This window comes from Brachyhypopomus gauderio, chromosome 6 (assembly GCF_052324685.1).
Source record: "Brachyhypopomus gauderio isolate BG-103 chromosome 6, BGAUD_0.2, whole genome shotgun sequence".
Lineage (NCBI taxonomy): Eukaryota > Metazoa > Chordata > Actinopteri > Gymnotiformes > Hypopomidae > Brachyhypopomus > Brachyhypopomus gauderio.
In genome coordinates, this window is record NC_135216.1 from 566,193 (window position 1) to 584,595 (window position 18,403).

Consider the following 18,403-nt stretch of genomic DNA (forward strand, 5'->3'; position numbering starts at 1 on the left):
TAAAGGGAACTCAAATAACACATCTTAGATCTGAATGAATGAAATATTCTCATTGAATACTTTGTTCTGTACAAAGCTGAATGTGCTGACAACAAAATCACACAAAAATCATCAATGGAAATCAAATTTATTAACCAGTGGAGGCCTGGATTTGGAGCCACACACAAAATTAAAGTGGAAAAACACACTACAGGCTGATCCAACTTTGATGTAATGTCCTTAAAACAATCAAAATGAGGCTCAGTATTGTGTGTGGCCTCCACGTGCCTGTATGACCTCCCTACAACGCCTGGGCATGCTCCTGATGAGGTGGCGGATGGTCTCCTGAGGGATCTCCTCCCAGACCTGGAATAAAGCATCCACCAACTCCTGGACAGTCTGTGGTGCAACGTGACGTTGGTGGATGGAGCGAGACATGATGTCCCAGATGTGCTCAATCAGATTTAGGTCTGGGGAATGGGTGGGCCAGTCCATAGCTTCAATGCCTTCTTGCAGGAACTGCTGACACACTCCAGCCACATGAGGTCTAGCATTGAGGAACCCAGGGCCAACCGCACCAGCATATGGTCTCACAAGGGGTCTGAGGATCTCATCTCGGTACCTAATGGCAGTCAGGCTACCTCTGGTGAGCACATGGAGGGCTGTGCGGCCCTCCAAAGAAATGCCACCCCACACCATTACTGACCCACTGCCAAACCGGTCATGCTGAAGGATGTTGCAGGCAGCAGATCGCTCTCCACGGCGTCTCCAGACTCTGTCACGTCTGTCACGTGCTCAGTGTGAACCTGCTTTCATCTGTGAAGAGCACAAGGCGCCAGTGGCGAATTTGCCAATCCTGGTGTTCTCTGGCAAATGCCAAGCGTCCTGCACGGTGTTGGGCTGTGAGCACAACCCCCATCTGTAGACGTCGGGCCTTCATACCATGCTCATGGAGTCGGTTTCTAATCGTTTGTGCAGACACATGCACATTTGTGGCCTGCTGGAGGTCATTTTGCAGGGCTCTGGCAGTGCTCCTCCTGTTCCTTCTTGCACAAAGGAGGAGGTAGCGGTCCTGCTGTTGGGTTGTTGCCCTCCTACGGCCTCCTCCACGTCTCCTGGTGTACTGGCCTGTCTCCTGGTAGCGCCTCCAGCCTCTGGACATTACGCTGACAGACACAGCAAACCTTCTTGCCACAGCTCGCATTGATGTGCCATCCTGGATGAGCTGCACTACCTGAGCCACTTGTGTGGGTTGTAGAGTGCGTCTCATGCTACCACGAGTGTGAAAGGACCACCAACATTCAAAAGTGACCAAAACATCAGCCAGAAAGCATAGATACTGAGAAGTGGTCTGTGGTCCCCACCTGCAGAACCACTCCTTTATAGGGGGGGGGGGGGTCTTGCTAATTGCCTCTCATTTCTACCTGTTGTCTATTCCATTTGCACAACAGCAGGTGAAATTGATTCACAATCCGTGTTGCTTCCTAACTGAACAGGTTGGTTTCACAGAAGTGTGGTTGACTTGGAGTTATATTGTGTTGTTTAAGTGCTACCTTTATTTTTTTGAGCAGTGTATATAAACCCTAATTTTATAACAAAAAAGAGTACTCAGTCACAGACACTTTATAAAACTTATTTTAATAAGTTATCACTGTCAGGGTCAATGTCATTTGCAAAAAGCTGGCATACAGCAAGACGATCATACATGTCAAACTGTTAAAATGTCACTATTACATCTTCAGATCACAAGGATAGTTAAAAAGAAAAAACTATGATTATAGTTCAAACATTTCACTCACAGGCTGTCAATATAGCAGAATGAAAGAAATGCTACTTTTTTTGTCTCTTTTGCTACTTTGGTCATATTTAGCCAGAAGAAGGCACTAGGGCATACATCTACAGCTAATGTCAAAGTCAAATTTATTTATATAGCGCTTTTTACAACACGTCACAAAGCAGCTTTACAATCAAATGGGTCCAGATCCCTAAGCCAGAGTGGCAAGGAAAAACTCCCTAAGCTACTGGACAAGGAAGTGAATTAACACACCCATTATGCTCAACCCATTATGCTCAACAGGAGAGTGCTAAGGTGAGATGAGTTTATTTTTTATATATAACTCATAAAAAAATTCTCCACCATTGTAGGATGTTACAGAACACACAGACTATGACCACATACAATCTAAAGCATGGGCAAACGTGCAGGTAAGTGAAGTGTAGAAGGCTGTATTCAGTTGCCAGTGAAAGCTTTGTGAACCTAAATCCTTAGGTAGGTCAGTATACTATAATTATATAGTGTCTTCCTTACAGTCCAAAAGAACAGGCAGGTGGGAAATAAATAAATAAATAAATAAATAATAAGTGCTTTTCTGAAACAAGTTCCTGAAAGTCCATATATTTTGTTTGTTTATTCTTAATGGCTCATTTCAGGTGGAGGTGGGACAGACTATAAATGTATATCATTAGTTGGCCCCCCAGGGCCATAGCTAAGAAACACTACCATTATTTAGAGTCTAAACCATCACTTGATCAGTTAAAAGCTAGGGCTAGACAATAACTTAATATCAATATATATATATCGTGATAGAAAATGTTTCAATAATGGTGATATGATTTTTAAACCCATTTTAAATATTTCGATAAACGCTATTTACAACATTACAATGTTCATAATAAGGCACTGCCGTTAGTTCTGACGTCCACCACGTGCACTCAGCCAGTGCTCATCAACAGCAGGCTATGCTAGTTTTGTTTTGGCTCCAACGTGACACGTACTAGCTGCAAAATGAATATGCTGACGGCAATACAAATGTGACTGAACGAGCTTCAACGAGCGATAATAAAGCAGACGAAACAGTTGATAAAAAGGGGAGAGACTCATTCTGTGGTGTGGAAGTGGTTCGGCTATCGAAGATATTAATATTGACGAAACCAACGAGTTTGTTTATTTGACAGTGATGTCGTGCTTCATGTTCATATATGAAGGCCGAATACAAATAAAAGATTGACAGATTTATTTGTACTATTTGTATTTCTAAAGTAAATATAGTTTTATAGGAAGAGGCTTCATATACTTGACATTCATTTTTCAAACATTTGTAGGTACAGACATCCGTTGTGGGCATTCTTGGCAGTTTTCTGTGGGGTTTATATTGTTCATATCGATATTGGAATTATATTGTATTGACCAAAATTAATAAATATATCGTGATATAAATTTTACCCATATTGTCCAGCCCTATTAAAATCACATAAATATCACCCACAGTGCACATAAGACTGTACATGTAAAAGGCTACTATACAATAAATGTATCTTTACATCACCATGATGATTCACAGCGATTTGCTTAAGTATAAAAGCTTGACTTCATTAAAGGTATGCCCAGCAGCTTGGATTTTTAGAGGTTTGTTAAAAACATGATAGTATTATAATATATTGCTGAAATCCAGTTATGCGCTTTACTGTGTTTTCACAGTGGTATGGTCCTTGACCTTTGAGATTTCGAAGTTTAAACATGGAAGAGTACAGTTATAAAGGTAACTTAATTCTCTTCTAGTTTGGGAAATTATATGTTTAAAACAAACAAACAAAAGCCTTTTTGGAAGAGCCCTGATAATTCCTAGTAGTCCAACGTACGTTAACTATCAGCAATATTTGTTTTTCTGATTGAGCTTTGTTGCCTGTGAGTGACAGTAGCTGGTTCTTGCAAAAAGACCTCCCTGATTCGTTCCACACAGATGCGTGACGCTTCCTGTGTCTCTTTTGAGAGCTGCGACAGGCTGAGAAACCCATGTGGGAGGTCCTCGACCACGGTCAAGGTCACTGGTTGGCCAATGCTTCTCAACTTTTTGGCAAACATCACAGAGTCGTCCAACAGGGCATCCAGCGCTGAAGCCTAGGACAGGTTTGGAAAAGTACTGTATTAGAATTACAACTTTTATAGCGTACGTCATGTATATGTACTGCCCATGATTCCCTTTAGCTGTGATTCGAATTATTCTTACTTTTCCACAATATCTCCACATTAACCTTAAAGAAATTGTCTGTTCATTCATGTTGCATCTTGCCTAGTACGTCCTCTTGACCACAGTTCACAATTATACAGTACATGCCCCTTTTAAACTTTTAGACTTTACCAATTCTGTCTCAGTTGGACTCATTTTTAAAAGTTTAGACAGAAATTTCTTGTCATTTTGGTAAGAATCTTTACACAATGCAATGCCATGCAAAGTAAAAGGTAGAGACATGGAGCTCATTTTAATGCTCTTATTATCGCACTTTAGTCTGTTCCCTGTTCTAATACTGCCAATTCAGTCCTTCAACTTTTGGTAAAGTTCCTACAGCAGTTTCCCACTCATCCCACATTTAGCAACTTACCACTAGATGAACTGGTGGCAAACCCTGGAGAAGACAGTCAGGTGCAAGCAAAGGAGACACAAATGGGTTGTACATAATTGGGGTGCAAGGTGTCTGAATTTCTGCCAGACACCTCGAGCGCAGGGGCTCAAAACCTTCGGGGAATTCTCGGGAGCCTTCAGGCATATTTTCGGAGTAAGGAGTGGCCTCCCGTGGGCCGTTGGTGGACCCATTCACTGAGGATGATGCAGTGGGCTTGCTCTTCAGCAGCGCCTGCAGCCAGCTGGAAGCGCCTTGCGTGAGATCCCCCAACAGCAGAGCTGTGTCCTGCCCCAGAGCACCGAGAGTGTCCAGCTGCTGATTCGGTCGCACTGGCTCATTGTCTGTACCTGAGACAACACATGGAGATGGACCAGGTGGAGAGAGTGATAATATTTCACAAACGCTTGTGTTTAGAAAGAGTGTAGCAAATGTGTATACATCTTGGAATAACCTTTGAATAAGAAAACACGATGAATTTAATAAAACTAATGGCAAAAGTAATAAAGAGATGTTTTCCATTTTAATTCTTGTAATCACATTATGTTTACCGACTTTTACTGGAAATGTTTTATTGCATTCCTTATATGTAATAGAATATAAACCATTAATTAAATATAAATTTTGGCATGTATAGTGTGACAGCTGACTTGCATGTTATGAACTGTGGATGTGGTCAGTGCAGTAGGAGTGTAAAGACATGATGACAGTGAGGGAAAAGTATACTCTCAAAACGTAAAAGTATACTCTCAAAACGTAAAAGTATACTCTCAAAACGTAAAAGCTTCTCATCAGTGTAAATTCAGCAAGCCATCTGTCAAAGCATCTAATCAGACAACATGCTACAAAAGGCATTGCTAAAGTGACATTCTTTAAAAACAATGTATTATCAGATTAGCTCATTTGATTTTAAAGCACAACTGGACAACTGGAGCTCATTTTTGCATTTTCAAATATATACAGATTTGTGTGTATTTTAGAAAGAAACTAAAATAAAGGAACTAAAGTTTTCAGTTGTCTGATTACAGGACGTAATTAGCATGTCACGGTTTTGCCCTCCATTGTTGTAGAAACCGCGACGTCTCGTTCTCCTCTGTTTCGGTTTTGGATTTCACATGCTCTCTGTTTTGGTTTTCTTCCTGGTTTTGTTGCTTGTGCTACCTTGTTTTGGTTTGGTTAGAACCTCCACCTTGTTTATTTCCCCACCCGTTATTGGCTTCACTTATGTCTAAATATTTTCTCAATAGTTTGCATATTTAAGCCATGTGTTTTGGATACATGTTTGTACATTATTGTTCTTTCCTATGCCACATTTATCACTACTCTGTTATAGTATGTTACCATTGTTTTCATTCATGTTTGTTTTAGCTTCTCGTTAGCCTTATTTTTTCATTTGTTTCCCACGCTCTATTTAAATGCACATGAATCCTGCCCCTTACCTAGCCTCTGTCGTAGGATTACAGAGTAAAGTAATCATGTTAACGGTTTCAAGTTATGAAGAAAATATACACTATATTGCTATAAGTATTTGCTCACCCATCCAAATGATCGGAATCAGGTGTTCACTCCCATGGCCACAGGTGCATAAAATTAAGCACCTTAGGCATGCAGACTTGTTTACAAACATTTGTGAAATAATGGGTCGCTCTCAGGAGCTCAGTGAATTCTGTGTTAGGATGCCACCTCTGCAAAAAATCCAGTCATCTCGCTCCTAAATATTTCACAGCCAACTGTCAGCTGTATTATAAGATAATGGAAGTGTTTGGCAATGACTCAGCCATGAAGTGGTAGGGCCACATAAACTGACGGAGCAGGTCAGCAGATGCTGAAGCAGATCGAAAAGGTCGCCAACTTTCTGCAGAGTCAATCACTACAGACATCCAAACTTCATGTGGCCTTCAGATTGTCTCAAGAACAGTGCACAGAGACCTTCATGGAATGGGTTTCCATGGTCGAGCAGCTGCATCCAAGCCATACATCACCAAGTATAATGCAGAGCGTCAGATGCCGTGGTGTAAAGCACGCCATCACTGGAATCTAGAGCAGTGGAAGCACATTCTCTGGAATGACGAATCGCGCTTCTCCATCTGGCTATCTGATGGGTTTGGCAGTTGCCAGGAGAACAGTACTTGTCTTGCCAAGTGTAAAGTTTGGTGGAGGGGGGATTATGGTGTGGGGTAGTGTTTCCGGACTTGGCCCCTTAGTTCCAGTGAAAGGAACTCTGAATGCTTCAGCATACCAAGATATTTTGGACAATTCCATGCTCCCAACTTTGTGGGACCAGTTTGGAGCTGGCCCTTTAATGGCACTTAGATAATGGTAATTAATGGTAAATGTCCTACTCTGTGTGGACAGATATGCAGGAGCAGTGATGGAGGCGGTACCTGTGTAGGCGGTGATGCACTTATAAAGTACACTCAGAGGCAGCACTGGGTCAATGAGGGTCAGGAGCCGTGAGGGTGAAGCATCTGTTGTCAGAAGCGTCGCTGGGTATGCAGCCATGATGCCGTCAGGAACTCTCACGCCATGGGACATGGCTTTCATGCTGACGGTGATGCACAGATTCCCCCCTGCACTGTCGCCTGCCAAACACACTCGCTCCGCTGTTGAGCCTGTCAAAACAACGAAAGCGGATATCTGGTCAGCAGTCTCCTGCCCAGCCAGCACCATGGAGACCTGCATTTGATTAATTTTCTTTTTCCCTGAGTTTATGCGCATCGTAGGACCAACCCAGTAATCTGCAGTTCTTTAGGGCCCAGCAGTAAGCGTAGAAACACTCCTCCAGAGCACGAGGGAAGGGGGCTTCAGGTGCAAGTGAGTAATCCACAGAGAGAACAGGGACGTTCAGATCCCTAGACCAGCTCTTCAGATAACTCTGACAAGAACAATGACGCGTCCATGACGAATGAATCACAGTCATTCGTTTACATGAGACTATTGTCTTATCATAATACATATACAACATATAGTGAAAAAGAAAACAAATATATCTGGGCTACTTCATGCGACTTGGATGTCTGGGCAACAAATCCTCCACCGTGGAAGTGGAGGAGAAGCCAGGGAGAGGGGAGGCATCTCTGGGGCCTAAGGCCCACAGCCAGGGAGCGCTGAAAGCCTTCAGGCCGAGAGAAGCCAAGCAGTTCTGCACTGTCCTGTAACCAACGAGAGATCCCGTGTGATTAGGCAACAGAAAACGAATCAACTGTTCCATTTGGAATTGGTTCACATATTAAAATTTCTTTCAATATCTTTTTGTAATATTCTATGGATATTGCGCAAGATTACCATTACATGACATGCAGCCCATCATATGAACAACCAAGGAGCCTGCCAGCCCACCTGTCCCTGGCGGAGGGAGTGGGAGATGAGCCTCATGTAGATGGGTCCTGGCCCAGAGTGGGCTAGTGGTGGGGGCACAGTGATGGAGAGACTGGGGTCTGAGGACAGGGGCAAAATCAGTGGCTCACCAGGAACTGTCAGAGTCAGATTCACCTGCACTGTGTTAGACGTGATACTCGCCAAACTCTAAAAAGACAGAGAGGGACAGGGGGAGGCTGTATCTATATTATGAAACAGTAAGATGGAGTGAGATGGAGTATTTGCTCTTGATTATTTTAACATAGTAAGAAATGAGCCACAAATATTCACACTGACTGATATCAGCTCTGTCTCAGTGATGTTCCAGAAGGTCTTCCAGAAGTGCATATCCAGGTTCTGAGTGATGTGTTCAAACTCCGCACCCCTCAGCTCAGGGTCCACTACATACTTCCCAGACTTGATGAATGAGAGAGCCGCTCTCCCTGCAGACAGAATTAAAAAATGTACTGACCATGAAAAAAATAAGTAAATACATTGAATTTACCTTAATAGAACACTTCTTCCAAACATTTAATCAACACATTCTTTGAAAAATGAAAATATCCAATTCACATATACAGACACATGAAACAAATCAATGTATGGATACTACACATATTACATCTCCATTAATTGTGCCACTGTCTTCAAAATTTTACATCCTTAACTTAAATGCATTGCACTGACCTAATCTAGTCTGCTGTTTCTTATAGTTATCTCCAAAGGATACCATACTGATGACCACTGTCTGAAGGAAGGGTCTGAGAGAGGGGGAGAACTAGGCAGAAGGACAAAAAGATCCACAATCATAACCAGTAACAAGTATTAATGTTTTTATACAAGTGTACAGAAGCTATTGTAGCTTGAGCTGAAGCCCAGTTCCACGTTCTCAACGTTCACCTGAAAGCCGAGGCACCTCCCGTAGAAACAGGCTTTGTGCATGGAGGCGTACTCCCTCACGAAGCGCTCGCTCAGACTCCTGTCCTGCGAGTACAGCTCACCGTGCCCATTTTCCCCAAGCAACCGCCGGGCCAAGTAGAGCAGCGCTCGCAGCTGACACAGGGCCTTGCAGTACGTCTCCATCTCGCCTGCGTTGTGCTCCACCCGGAAGAACACCCCCCCACAGTTGGTGGCAATGTAGCGGCCCTTCTGAATTATATGGAGAATGCAGGAATGTACCACCTGTAGGCCAAAGAGAGTGTGAGAACAGAAACACATCCACATGAGCGGACCAGATAAGGTTTCTCATTGATGCTCAAGATAACGCTGTAACCCCACCCACCACCATACATCCCCCCGAGATTAATAATGTTCATTCATTTGTTCATTCTTTCTTATCTATAATGTGCCTAGTAATTACTAGTAATACGTTTCAAGATCAGAACAGCATTTGAAATACTCAATGGGATGGAAGTAATAAATGAAAGAATAAATAAACATATTGTGGCACAAGCTTGAGGGGAAGTGCATCATCTTCCTGTTAGTTTTAATCTACCTTGACTAAAGTACGGTAGCCATTCCCAGGTGTTTCGGCATCAAAATCAAAGTGGTGGTAGACAGCAGTGAAGCCAGTGACTAGGCCCTCAACAGCACGGCCATGTTCCTGAATACATGCCATCGTGGCCAGCAGTCCAGCAGTGGCATCACTGTGCGGAGAACCTTCAAGCCCTGAGAGTGCAGAGATGGTGTCCACACACACAGCCTCCAACGTCGAGTAAACGGGCCGATGATCCATGTGTTGTTGACTGAGAGAGAAAAGGAGGGGTTGGCTGTGACCTCTAGACAAAACACACACACACACACACACACACACACACACGCACACACACACACACACACACACACACACACACACACACACACACACACACACACACAACTCGATGCAAACCAAAAGCCTAACAACTTGAATAAGGACAAAACAAAGAAATGAGCAATGAGTGTAAACTATTGTGTTCCAGAAGACAAAGGCCGTCAAACGCTAGCCTCTGCGCTAATGCCTCTGGCCAGCTGCTACAATGACACAATGTGAGACCGTTGCAAATGAGGTCAGAAGCACAAGTGCTACCAATTGCAGTTTTAACACTATTTGGTGGACTAAAGTGTGACAAGTACCCATGTGAAAATACAAATTTCTCAATGGACCCGATTTAGTCTCCTTCAAACTTTCCCCCATTCATGAGCTTTCGCTTTGACTTGTTCTTTGGATCTAATGTGGCACCTTCACCTTTAAACCGTTGGAAGCCAAGTGTAACCTCTGACTTACTCAATACTTAACACTCCTATTCTCTCTCGGTTACAGTGGTTACGTATATCACCTCACATTCAATACCTCTCCTGTCCATATCACTTTCAAAGCTGCAATTTCTCCAGGGTGTTGAATGTCTTCTTGTGAAATGTATGACTGCTTGTTGATTTTGGTCTTAGTCCTGTAGTCATTACTATAACTGAAGGTTTGATCAGTTATACTAGCAGTTATGCTCTATTTCAGGATGTTAGGAGCACTCATTGGCAAATTCTTGGGGTAGTACTACAACAATGTACTACCATAAAAACATAATGTGCTTTGAGAGATCAATTGTGGCTCAACTGTGAATAATTTCCTCCTATAGAATAAACAAGTCAATTGTTTTCCTTATCACCCTCACCCATTTAGAGTATCAGGGCACATCAGGAATCTGTTCACAGATTTGAGCTCAGCATTCAATGCCATGGTTCCAAATATTATAGCTTAGACGTCAACACCCCTGAATGAATATATATTACAACCTAGACCTCAACACCACTGAATGAATAAATAACCTAGCCTAGACCTCCACATTATGTAACTGGATCTTGGATTTCCTAACCAGCAAAACACACATTAGCAGACCACTGCCCCTCTCTATATGGTCTTCAACACTGTACTATCTATGTTCCATACTAATTCCACTAATCTGTTCATGGTTTGCCTATGAGTGTTTACCCATACCTACCCACACCATCATTAGGTCCACACACAGCTTCACTGGTAGAAGCTTCTTCACAGAAGAAGCCAAAGGTGGATATTCCAGGTGCAGAAAGTAAAAGTGCTTCCTAGCATTTTATTCAAGCTTTTTGGATTTTCTGAACAAAATCCTGGTGAGGACTTTTAATTTCTGAACCTGGAAAGCCCACCTCTGGAGCAAGCACATAACATGACAAGGTGGTGCAAACCTTTCCTCCAAGACAGGAAAGTAAATGACTCTGGGCCCCCAGAACAACCTCCCTAACCCATGTAAATTATAACATGGTAAAGTGAGTCTCCATCAGACCCCTCAATGTCCATACTCAAGACCCTCCCTGGCCTCTCAGCTTTCTTGGTGAAGAAAGCACAATATAGTCTTCTGGTGCACTGCACAAAAACGGACAGCCTGAAGCATTCTGACAGATGCCAGGAGAACAGATTTACAATACCTCATACTATATGTGCACCCTCTCCTGGATGTTGAACGTCTTCTTGTGAAACAACAATATTATTATTGTTGTTATTATTTTGTATTGTGCCTCTCATATTCTATGTGAAATGTATCACTGTTTGTTGATATTGGTGTTAGTCCTGTAATTATAATTATAGTCCTATAGTCTACAGACTATAGTCCTATAATTTGCTATTATTTAACCAATTTAATACAGAACTTTCCATTTATCTTGATGTGCTGAAAGAAAAGTGGTGGTACTCAATTTTCACTGTAGGATACTTGTACAATGAAAAAGTAATCAATTGAACTGAACTGGTGTTCAGCCCTATCAACAGTGTATATCAGCGACAAAACAGTAACATTCTCTGTGTGCCTTTAAAGTTCTAGTAAAATATAACGTTTGTTGATTAGTAGTCTTAGCCCTACCAACCAGTCATCTCACCCTATCAAAGAAGCGGCAATACACATAATGAACAGATAATTACATATCTTTATAAAACCTTGAAAAGCGACACAACTGACAGACAGTTAAAGCTAGAATTTCAGATAAAACGAAGATTTTAAATAACGTTGACGTTCACTGACATTTAACAAACTACTACCGAGACTGGAAGTTCATATATTTATTTCGCCATATTTAGCGAAGTTATTTTAATGAATAGACGTAGGCTGCCTGTAGTATGTGTAAGCGGCTGAATAAACGTGGCGAGGTGAGGACGAACCCGGTCCACTTGAGTCTGTTTAAATCACCCCTGCGTTTCAGTGTGCCACGCCAGTATAGTGATCTACATACACACCAGTGATCTACGCACCACTGTGATCTACGCACCACTGTGATCTAAACACCACTGTGATCTATACACACCAGTGATCTACGCACCACTGTGATCTACGCACCACTGTGATCTACGCACCACTGTGATCTACACACACCAGTGATCTACGCACCACTGTGATCTACGCACCACTGTGATCTACGCACCACTGTGATCTACGCACCACTGTGATCTACACACACCAGTGATCTACGCACCACTGTGATCTACGCACAACTGTGATCTACGCACAACTGTGATCTACACACACCAGTGATCTACACACACCAGTGATCTACACACACCAGTGATCTACGCACCACTGTGATCTACGCACCACTGTGATCTACACACACCAGTGATCTAAACACAACTGTGATCTACGCACCACTGTGATCTACGCACCACTGTGATCTACGCACCACTGTGATCTAAACACAACTGTGACCTAAACACCACTGTGACCTACGCACCACTGTGATCTACACACAACTGTGATCTAAACACCACTGTGACCTACGCACCACTGTGATCTACACACAACTGTGATCTTAACACAACTGTGATCTTAACACAACTGTGATCTAAACACAACTGTGATCTAAGCACCACTGTGATCTATGCACCACTGTGATCTACGCACCACTGTGATCTACGCACCACTGTGATCTACGCACCACTGTGATCTAAACACAACTGTGATCTACACACAACTGTGATCTAAACACCACTGTGATCTATGCACCACTGTGATCTATGCACCACTGTGATCTACGCACCACTGTGATCTAAACACAACTGTGATCTAAACACAACTGTGATCTAAACACAACTGTGATCTACACACAACTGTGATCTAAACACAACTGTGATCTAAACACCACTGTGATCTACGCACCACTGTGATCTAAACACAACTGTGATCTAAACACCACTGTGATCTACACACAACTATGATCTAAACACCACTGTGATCTAAACACCACTGTGATCTACCAGCACCCACACCAAGAATTTCCGGACATTTTTATACTTTAAAGATCAACGAATTCATACACATACTTGTCAATCTTGCGTTAGGCTAAACGTGCAAAACACACTTGGTTCTGCGTGACCTAACTATATATCTAGGCGATGAAAGCAGAGAATGAAGAATGTCCTCCTAACAACTCACAGGACGGCACAACAGAAGTTCTCGCACTGGAGCTCATTTTCTCTTTACTGTCTCGGCTTACCTGCTGTCAGTCGACACGACTGAGAGCCTCTGCGTCCAAGTTGTTAGAACAAGGAACTTCAGTTCGAGTTGTGTCCGCACACACACGACAGAATGAGTCAGTTACCAAACATCTATGCGATTTCTTTCAGGTTTGAAAGTGCTGTTTTTGTGGAATTAAAACTGTACTGTCTCGTCTTCCGGAGCTGTCAGTGCACCCGTAGCATCCTGGGAATAAGAGTCATGTGAGACGTTTCGGACTATCGACTGTTTTACTGCTACAGGAACGCAGACTTTGAGAATTTGATAAGCCTCACAAGCACTGACGAGCATTAATACACATGACATTAATACACATGACATTAATACACATTAGACACACGTACCTACGCTCCGTCTACGAGACTTTGAGTTTCCTGTTTTGACTAAACCTAGAATAAATGCCAGTACGTCGGTGCCGCCACCTTAGTCTGTATGGTAAATTTTTAAGGCAGTAAAATCGCTAAGGAATATGTGTGTGACTTTCTTTAAGATGATATCTGTTTACTATCTTTATTCATTTCTTTTGCTCACGTCTTTTATGTTCAAACGTCTGGAAAAAATATAACGCATGAAAGCAATAATCATCCGTATGTCACACTAGCAAACTAGTCTGTGAAGTATGGTAGTTAACCTGTGTCAATATTACAATTAAAATGTAATACGCAAAATGGCAATGTAGTCCTAAATTTGCATTTACATGTTCCACTCATACAAGCAACTTTGAGTTCAAAATTCAAATCCAATAGTTCCATTTACATTTGCTATTTGGTAGACGTCTATTCATATTTCATTTACACATTCTGCTGCTTTATTTGTGCCTTTATTTAAACGAGAATGTATTTCCTGATTTGAATGATCAAGTTTCACGTGATCATGCAAAGGTTGTATCAAAATTATAATTAAAATGTTATTCACTTAATATGCATTTGCATTCCCTGGTGATGCGTTTGAAATGTAAGTTAGCCAATCAGATTCCACTACCCTCTACTTTGTTCAAGACTTGCAAAAATTCAGTCTTTCACTTGCAACTACCGAAACGTAAATGCACTTGTAGTGAGAATTCCCCCAGTGTGGAAATGTGAACATTTTCAAAACTGGTTTTCCTAAGTCAAAGGTGATTTCTTTCCTCGTGTTTTACCTGTTCAGATAGTGGACACACTGACCTATAAATCTGCTGTTAGGACAGAAATAATTAATTTGATGATGATTTACTGTATACCACAAATACAGGATGATTCAGAGATCCCATCACTTTTAAAGCACCCTCCACTAATCTCTTGTAGATGAGACAAAACCATCAGACATGCTTGTCAAGAGCAACATAAATGACCATTTAGATCATTTGCAACAAATCTAGATATAGCCTACCAGAGGTGGGGACTCGAGTCACATGACTTGGACTCGAGTCAGACTCGAGTCATTAATATTAAGACTTTTGACTTGACTTGAAAAAATATTCAGAGACTTAGACTTGACTTGGACTTTTACACCAATAACTTGGGACTTGAATTGGACTTGAACCTGTTTACTTGCAAAGACTTGATTTTTTAACCCCAAATCTAAATTTTAAAACGCATATTAATATTTATAAAGTGCGCCCCATTAATTTCATTTCCGTCCTTCTGACGCAGACCAGTCCTCTGCTTTTCCACACTCTGTACGTGTGTGTGTGCGCATGAGCTGCAGCACAACCAATCAAATGGGGGATTGGCGAACGTACATTTTTACCGGGCGGGGTGTAAAATGGACACAAATTCAGTATTATATCGCAATGGATCGATCGCCAGTGGTTGGTGCCAGAGCGAACTAGCAACTCATTGAATCATAGATGTGGATCAGAGGTAAATAAACTAGATTTTTTTCCGGCGTGAGAAATCGGATGTGTGGCGTGAGAGCGTGTGAAGACGGTCAAATGCGTGTGTCTCACGCTCAATGCGTGAGGGTTGGCAACCCTGGGTTCTGTATCTGAACTCGGGGAAGAGAGCCTCTCTCTGTCACCATCATAATATCCAGTTCTATCTCAGCATGGATTGTGTATTTGAAGACATCTACATCGAGAAAAAAAATATATTGACAAAAGTGGAGCGAGTTTTCAGCTATGGGGACATCATTCATCGTGCACAAATGACATACAGACTTTTGGCCAGCAAATGCAATGCAGAATAGTTTACTGAAATGTCTAAAGTTGCAGATTCCTGTTAATTGTTCAGTTCTTATATTTGTTTGTCTTGTGTCACTCACACATGGACACACATGTTCTCCAAGAAACCAGATAAGAGAAGAGAGGGAAAAATGCTGTTATGGTTCTTTGTATTGTACTGTGAAAATATCAGCACTTTTTATTTGAACATGGAGTTCTACTTATGACTTTTTCACAGAATATTTATTTCTGGAAAATTGTAGTTTAAAGTATGAATATTTTTGCAGCTAAGTTTAACAAATTGAACTGTGCAATAAAGAGGTGTAATTTTAATTTTTTTAATACTTCGTGTTTTCAGTTGCACATGTTTTATCAAGATTTGAGGAGAATACAGATTTAAAAAAGAATTTACAATTTAAATTTATTTACATTTAAAATATACCTGCAACATTGGTAAAAAAAAAAAAAGACTCGAAAGGACTTGAAATTCCAAGTTTCAGACTTGGGACTTGACTTGACTGTTGCCTGTCTTGACTCGAGACTTGACTTGACTTGAGTGTCTTTGCTTGAGACTTGACTCGGGACTTGAGGTATAAAGACTTGGACTTACTTGAGACTTGCAAAACACTGACTTGGTCCCACCTCTGTAGCCTACTATGTGTAAATTTATTTACACAGCGACTAAAATACCTGGCACAAAAGGATCAGTTATCACCCTCATGCATTTCTGCAGACGTTTACTTGAAAGAGATGTAATCGGTTTTATATTGGAGAAACTAAGAGAAGACTTGATCAGTTTGTTGAACATGCCACATAAGTTTCTCTCATCTGTAAATCCAACACAAAAAATTGCCTTGGCTGATCAAGGGAAGTTGAATATTTTGCTAATTTGATATTAAATGATTGTTTTAACTGAAATGTCTTCTATGTGCCCCTGTGGGTGATGAATGTTATTCCAACATGTACTGTAAAGGTGTTGACCTGTATTTAATGCCAAAACTACTCATTGTACTTCTAGTGGCTGTCAATTAAATTCCCCCTTTTTGAATATCTCAATATTCCCAGACACTAGTGTTTATACATGTTGCTGTGTAAGGCTTGTGCACATTCCATTAACAAAAACTGGAAAACTAAAGAAATGATAGCTTGTAACATGACAGAAGCCAAACATGACAAAATAAGAAACAGAGTAAGTTAAATATAAGGAGTAAATCCATCTAAATGTCTGGACAACCTTAGATCCTTAGATGTAACAAATTAGCAGTTTTACGAACTTCCACTATACTATATAAAATAAACTCAAATATCCACTTAAAGTAATCCTCCTAGTATTCAAAATGCCTATATATGACTACTAAATTGGTCAATTATATTTTATTAATATTATATTATTTATTGTATAAATAGCATTACAATGGACATACAGTCCCTGACATAAGTTGTCGCTTATCCATGTTGTGGAAACAAAAGCTTATAACCTGACTTTAAATTCATCGATTGGTTTTAGAAATGACTCATATGAAAGCTGAAACCCTCCCAAATGAGATTTAATTTACAAAAATAAATTTCCTTTACTGCAGAAATATTGATCATTGAATGAACACAGAAAGGTCAGATTTTGGCAAGACAAAAGTTTTGTCTCCTTGTCATATAATGCACCCAATCCTAGTTGACAGCCTCACCTGTGCTCATTAATTGATTGGTTAATTAGTGGGTGTGTATAAAAAGAACTCCAGCACCCCAGACCTTCACTTGCACTGCAACTTCACCTCTGATAACATGCCAAAAAACCATCCTGCGACCAAAGCCTTGATTATCAAGACGCTGAAGACCAAATCCACTGCAGAGGTGGCTGGCACCTTTAATGTGTCTCAGCGTCAAGTACAAAGAATTAAAAAAAGATTTGAAGAGACTGGAGATGTTTTTGACAAGCCCAGATCCGGCAGACCCCATAAGTCAACTGCTCGGGAGGAACGTTTGTTGGTTAGAAAATCCAAAGCCCTTCCCTCTTCCACTTCAACAGAGCTCCACCAGGCCTGGTCACCTGAAGTCCCTGTGTCAACTAGAACAGTTTGTAGGATTCTGGCTCGAAATGGCCTCCATGGTCGAATCAGTGCCCAGAAGCCAGCACTAAACAAAAGGCTAAACGGTGGATGCTGGAAAAGTGGCAGAAGGTGGATTTCTCAGATTAATCTTCAGTTCAGAATTACACCACAGCCACCACAAATACTGCAGGAGACCTACTGGAGCCTGTATGGATCCAAGATTCACCCAGAAAACAGTCAAGTTCGGTGGTAGAAAGATCATGGTCTGGGGTTACATTCAGTATGGGGGTGTGAAACATTTGCAAGGTGGCAATATCAATAGCCTAAAATATCAAGATGTATTAGCTACATCTTACATTCGCAATCATAAAAGGGGTCAAATTTTGCAGCAGGATGTTGCTCCATCTCATACATCCATCTCTACATCAAAGTTCCTCAAGGCGAAGAAGATCAAGGTGTTCCAGGACTGGCCAGCCCAGTCACCTGACATGAACATCATTGAGCATGTTTGGGGTAGGATGAAAGAGGAAGCTTGGAAGACAATTTTGGAAGACAAGAAGAATTTTGATGAACTCTGGGAGGCATATAAGACTGCGTTCTTTGCTATTCCTGATGACTTAATCAATAAATTGTATGAATCATTGTTGAACTGTATGGTTGCGGTCCTTCAAGCTCATGGAAGTCACACGAAATATTAAATATGGCTCTAATAGCACCACAACGTCATTCACCAGTGTTATGAAGCATATATTTGTATACGAAGTGAATGTTTGATTTTCACCTTACTTTCTGTGGGCGACAACTTTTGTCTTGCCAAAATATGACCTTTGTGTGTTCATTAAATGATCAGTATTTCTGCAGTAAAGCAAATTTATTTTCGTGAATTAAATCTCATTTGGGAGGGTTTCAGCTTTCACACGAGTCATTTCTAAAACCAATCGATGAATTTAGTCAGGTTATAAGCTTTTGTTTCC

The 18,403-nt window shown here is 41.3% G+C and overlaps 1 protein-coding gene across 4 annotated transcripts; it reads right to left on the bottom strand.

Annotated features, from left to right (window-relative positions):
* Positions 1-1,598: 1,598 nt before the first annotated feature.
* Positions 1,599-13,687, bottom strand: lipea (lipase, hormone-sensitive a). 4 transcript variants are annotated; one of them, XM_077007994.1, is made up of 12 exons: positions 13,589-13,687; positions 13,225-13,430; positions 9,230-9,479; positions 8,635-8,916; positions 8,422-8,512; positions 8,032-8,177; positions 7,717-7,902; positions 7,377-7,529; positions 7,108-7,252; positions 6,762-6,989; positions 4,360-4,727; positions 1,599-3,877 (listed from the first exon to the last, which is right to left on the bottom strand). In XM_077007994.1, exons 3-12 carry the CDS (start codon positions 9,467-9,469, stop codon positions 3,620-3,622), a joined length of 2,097 nt encoding a protein of 698 aa, XP_076864109.1. In that variant the 5' UTR covers positions 9,470-9,479; positions 13,225-13,430; positions 13,589-13,687; the 3' UTR covers positions 1,599-3,619. The 4 variants fall into 4 exon arrangements, with proteins under 4 accessions (XP_076864109.1, XP_076864111.1, XP_076864110.1 ...); XM_077007996.1 differs by lacking the exon at positions 13,225-13,430 and having other exon boundaries at positions 13,589-13,644; XM_077007995.1 differs by lacking the exon at positions 13,589-13,687 and having other exon boundaries at positions 9,230-9,512; positions 13,225-13,547.
* Positions 13,688-18,403: the final 4,716 nt, after the last annotated feature.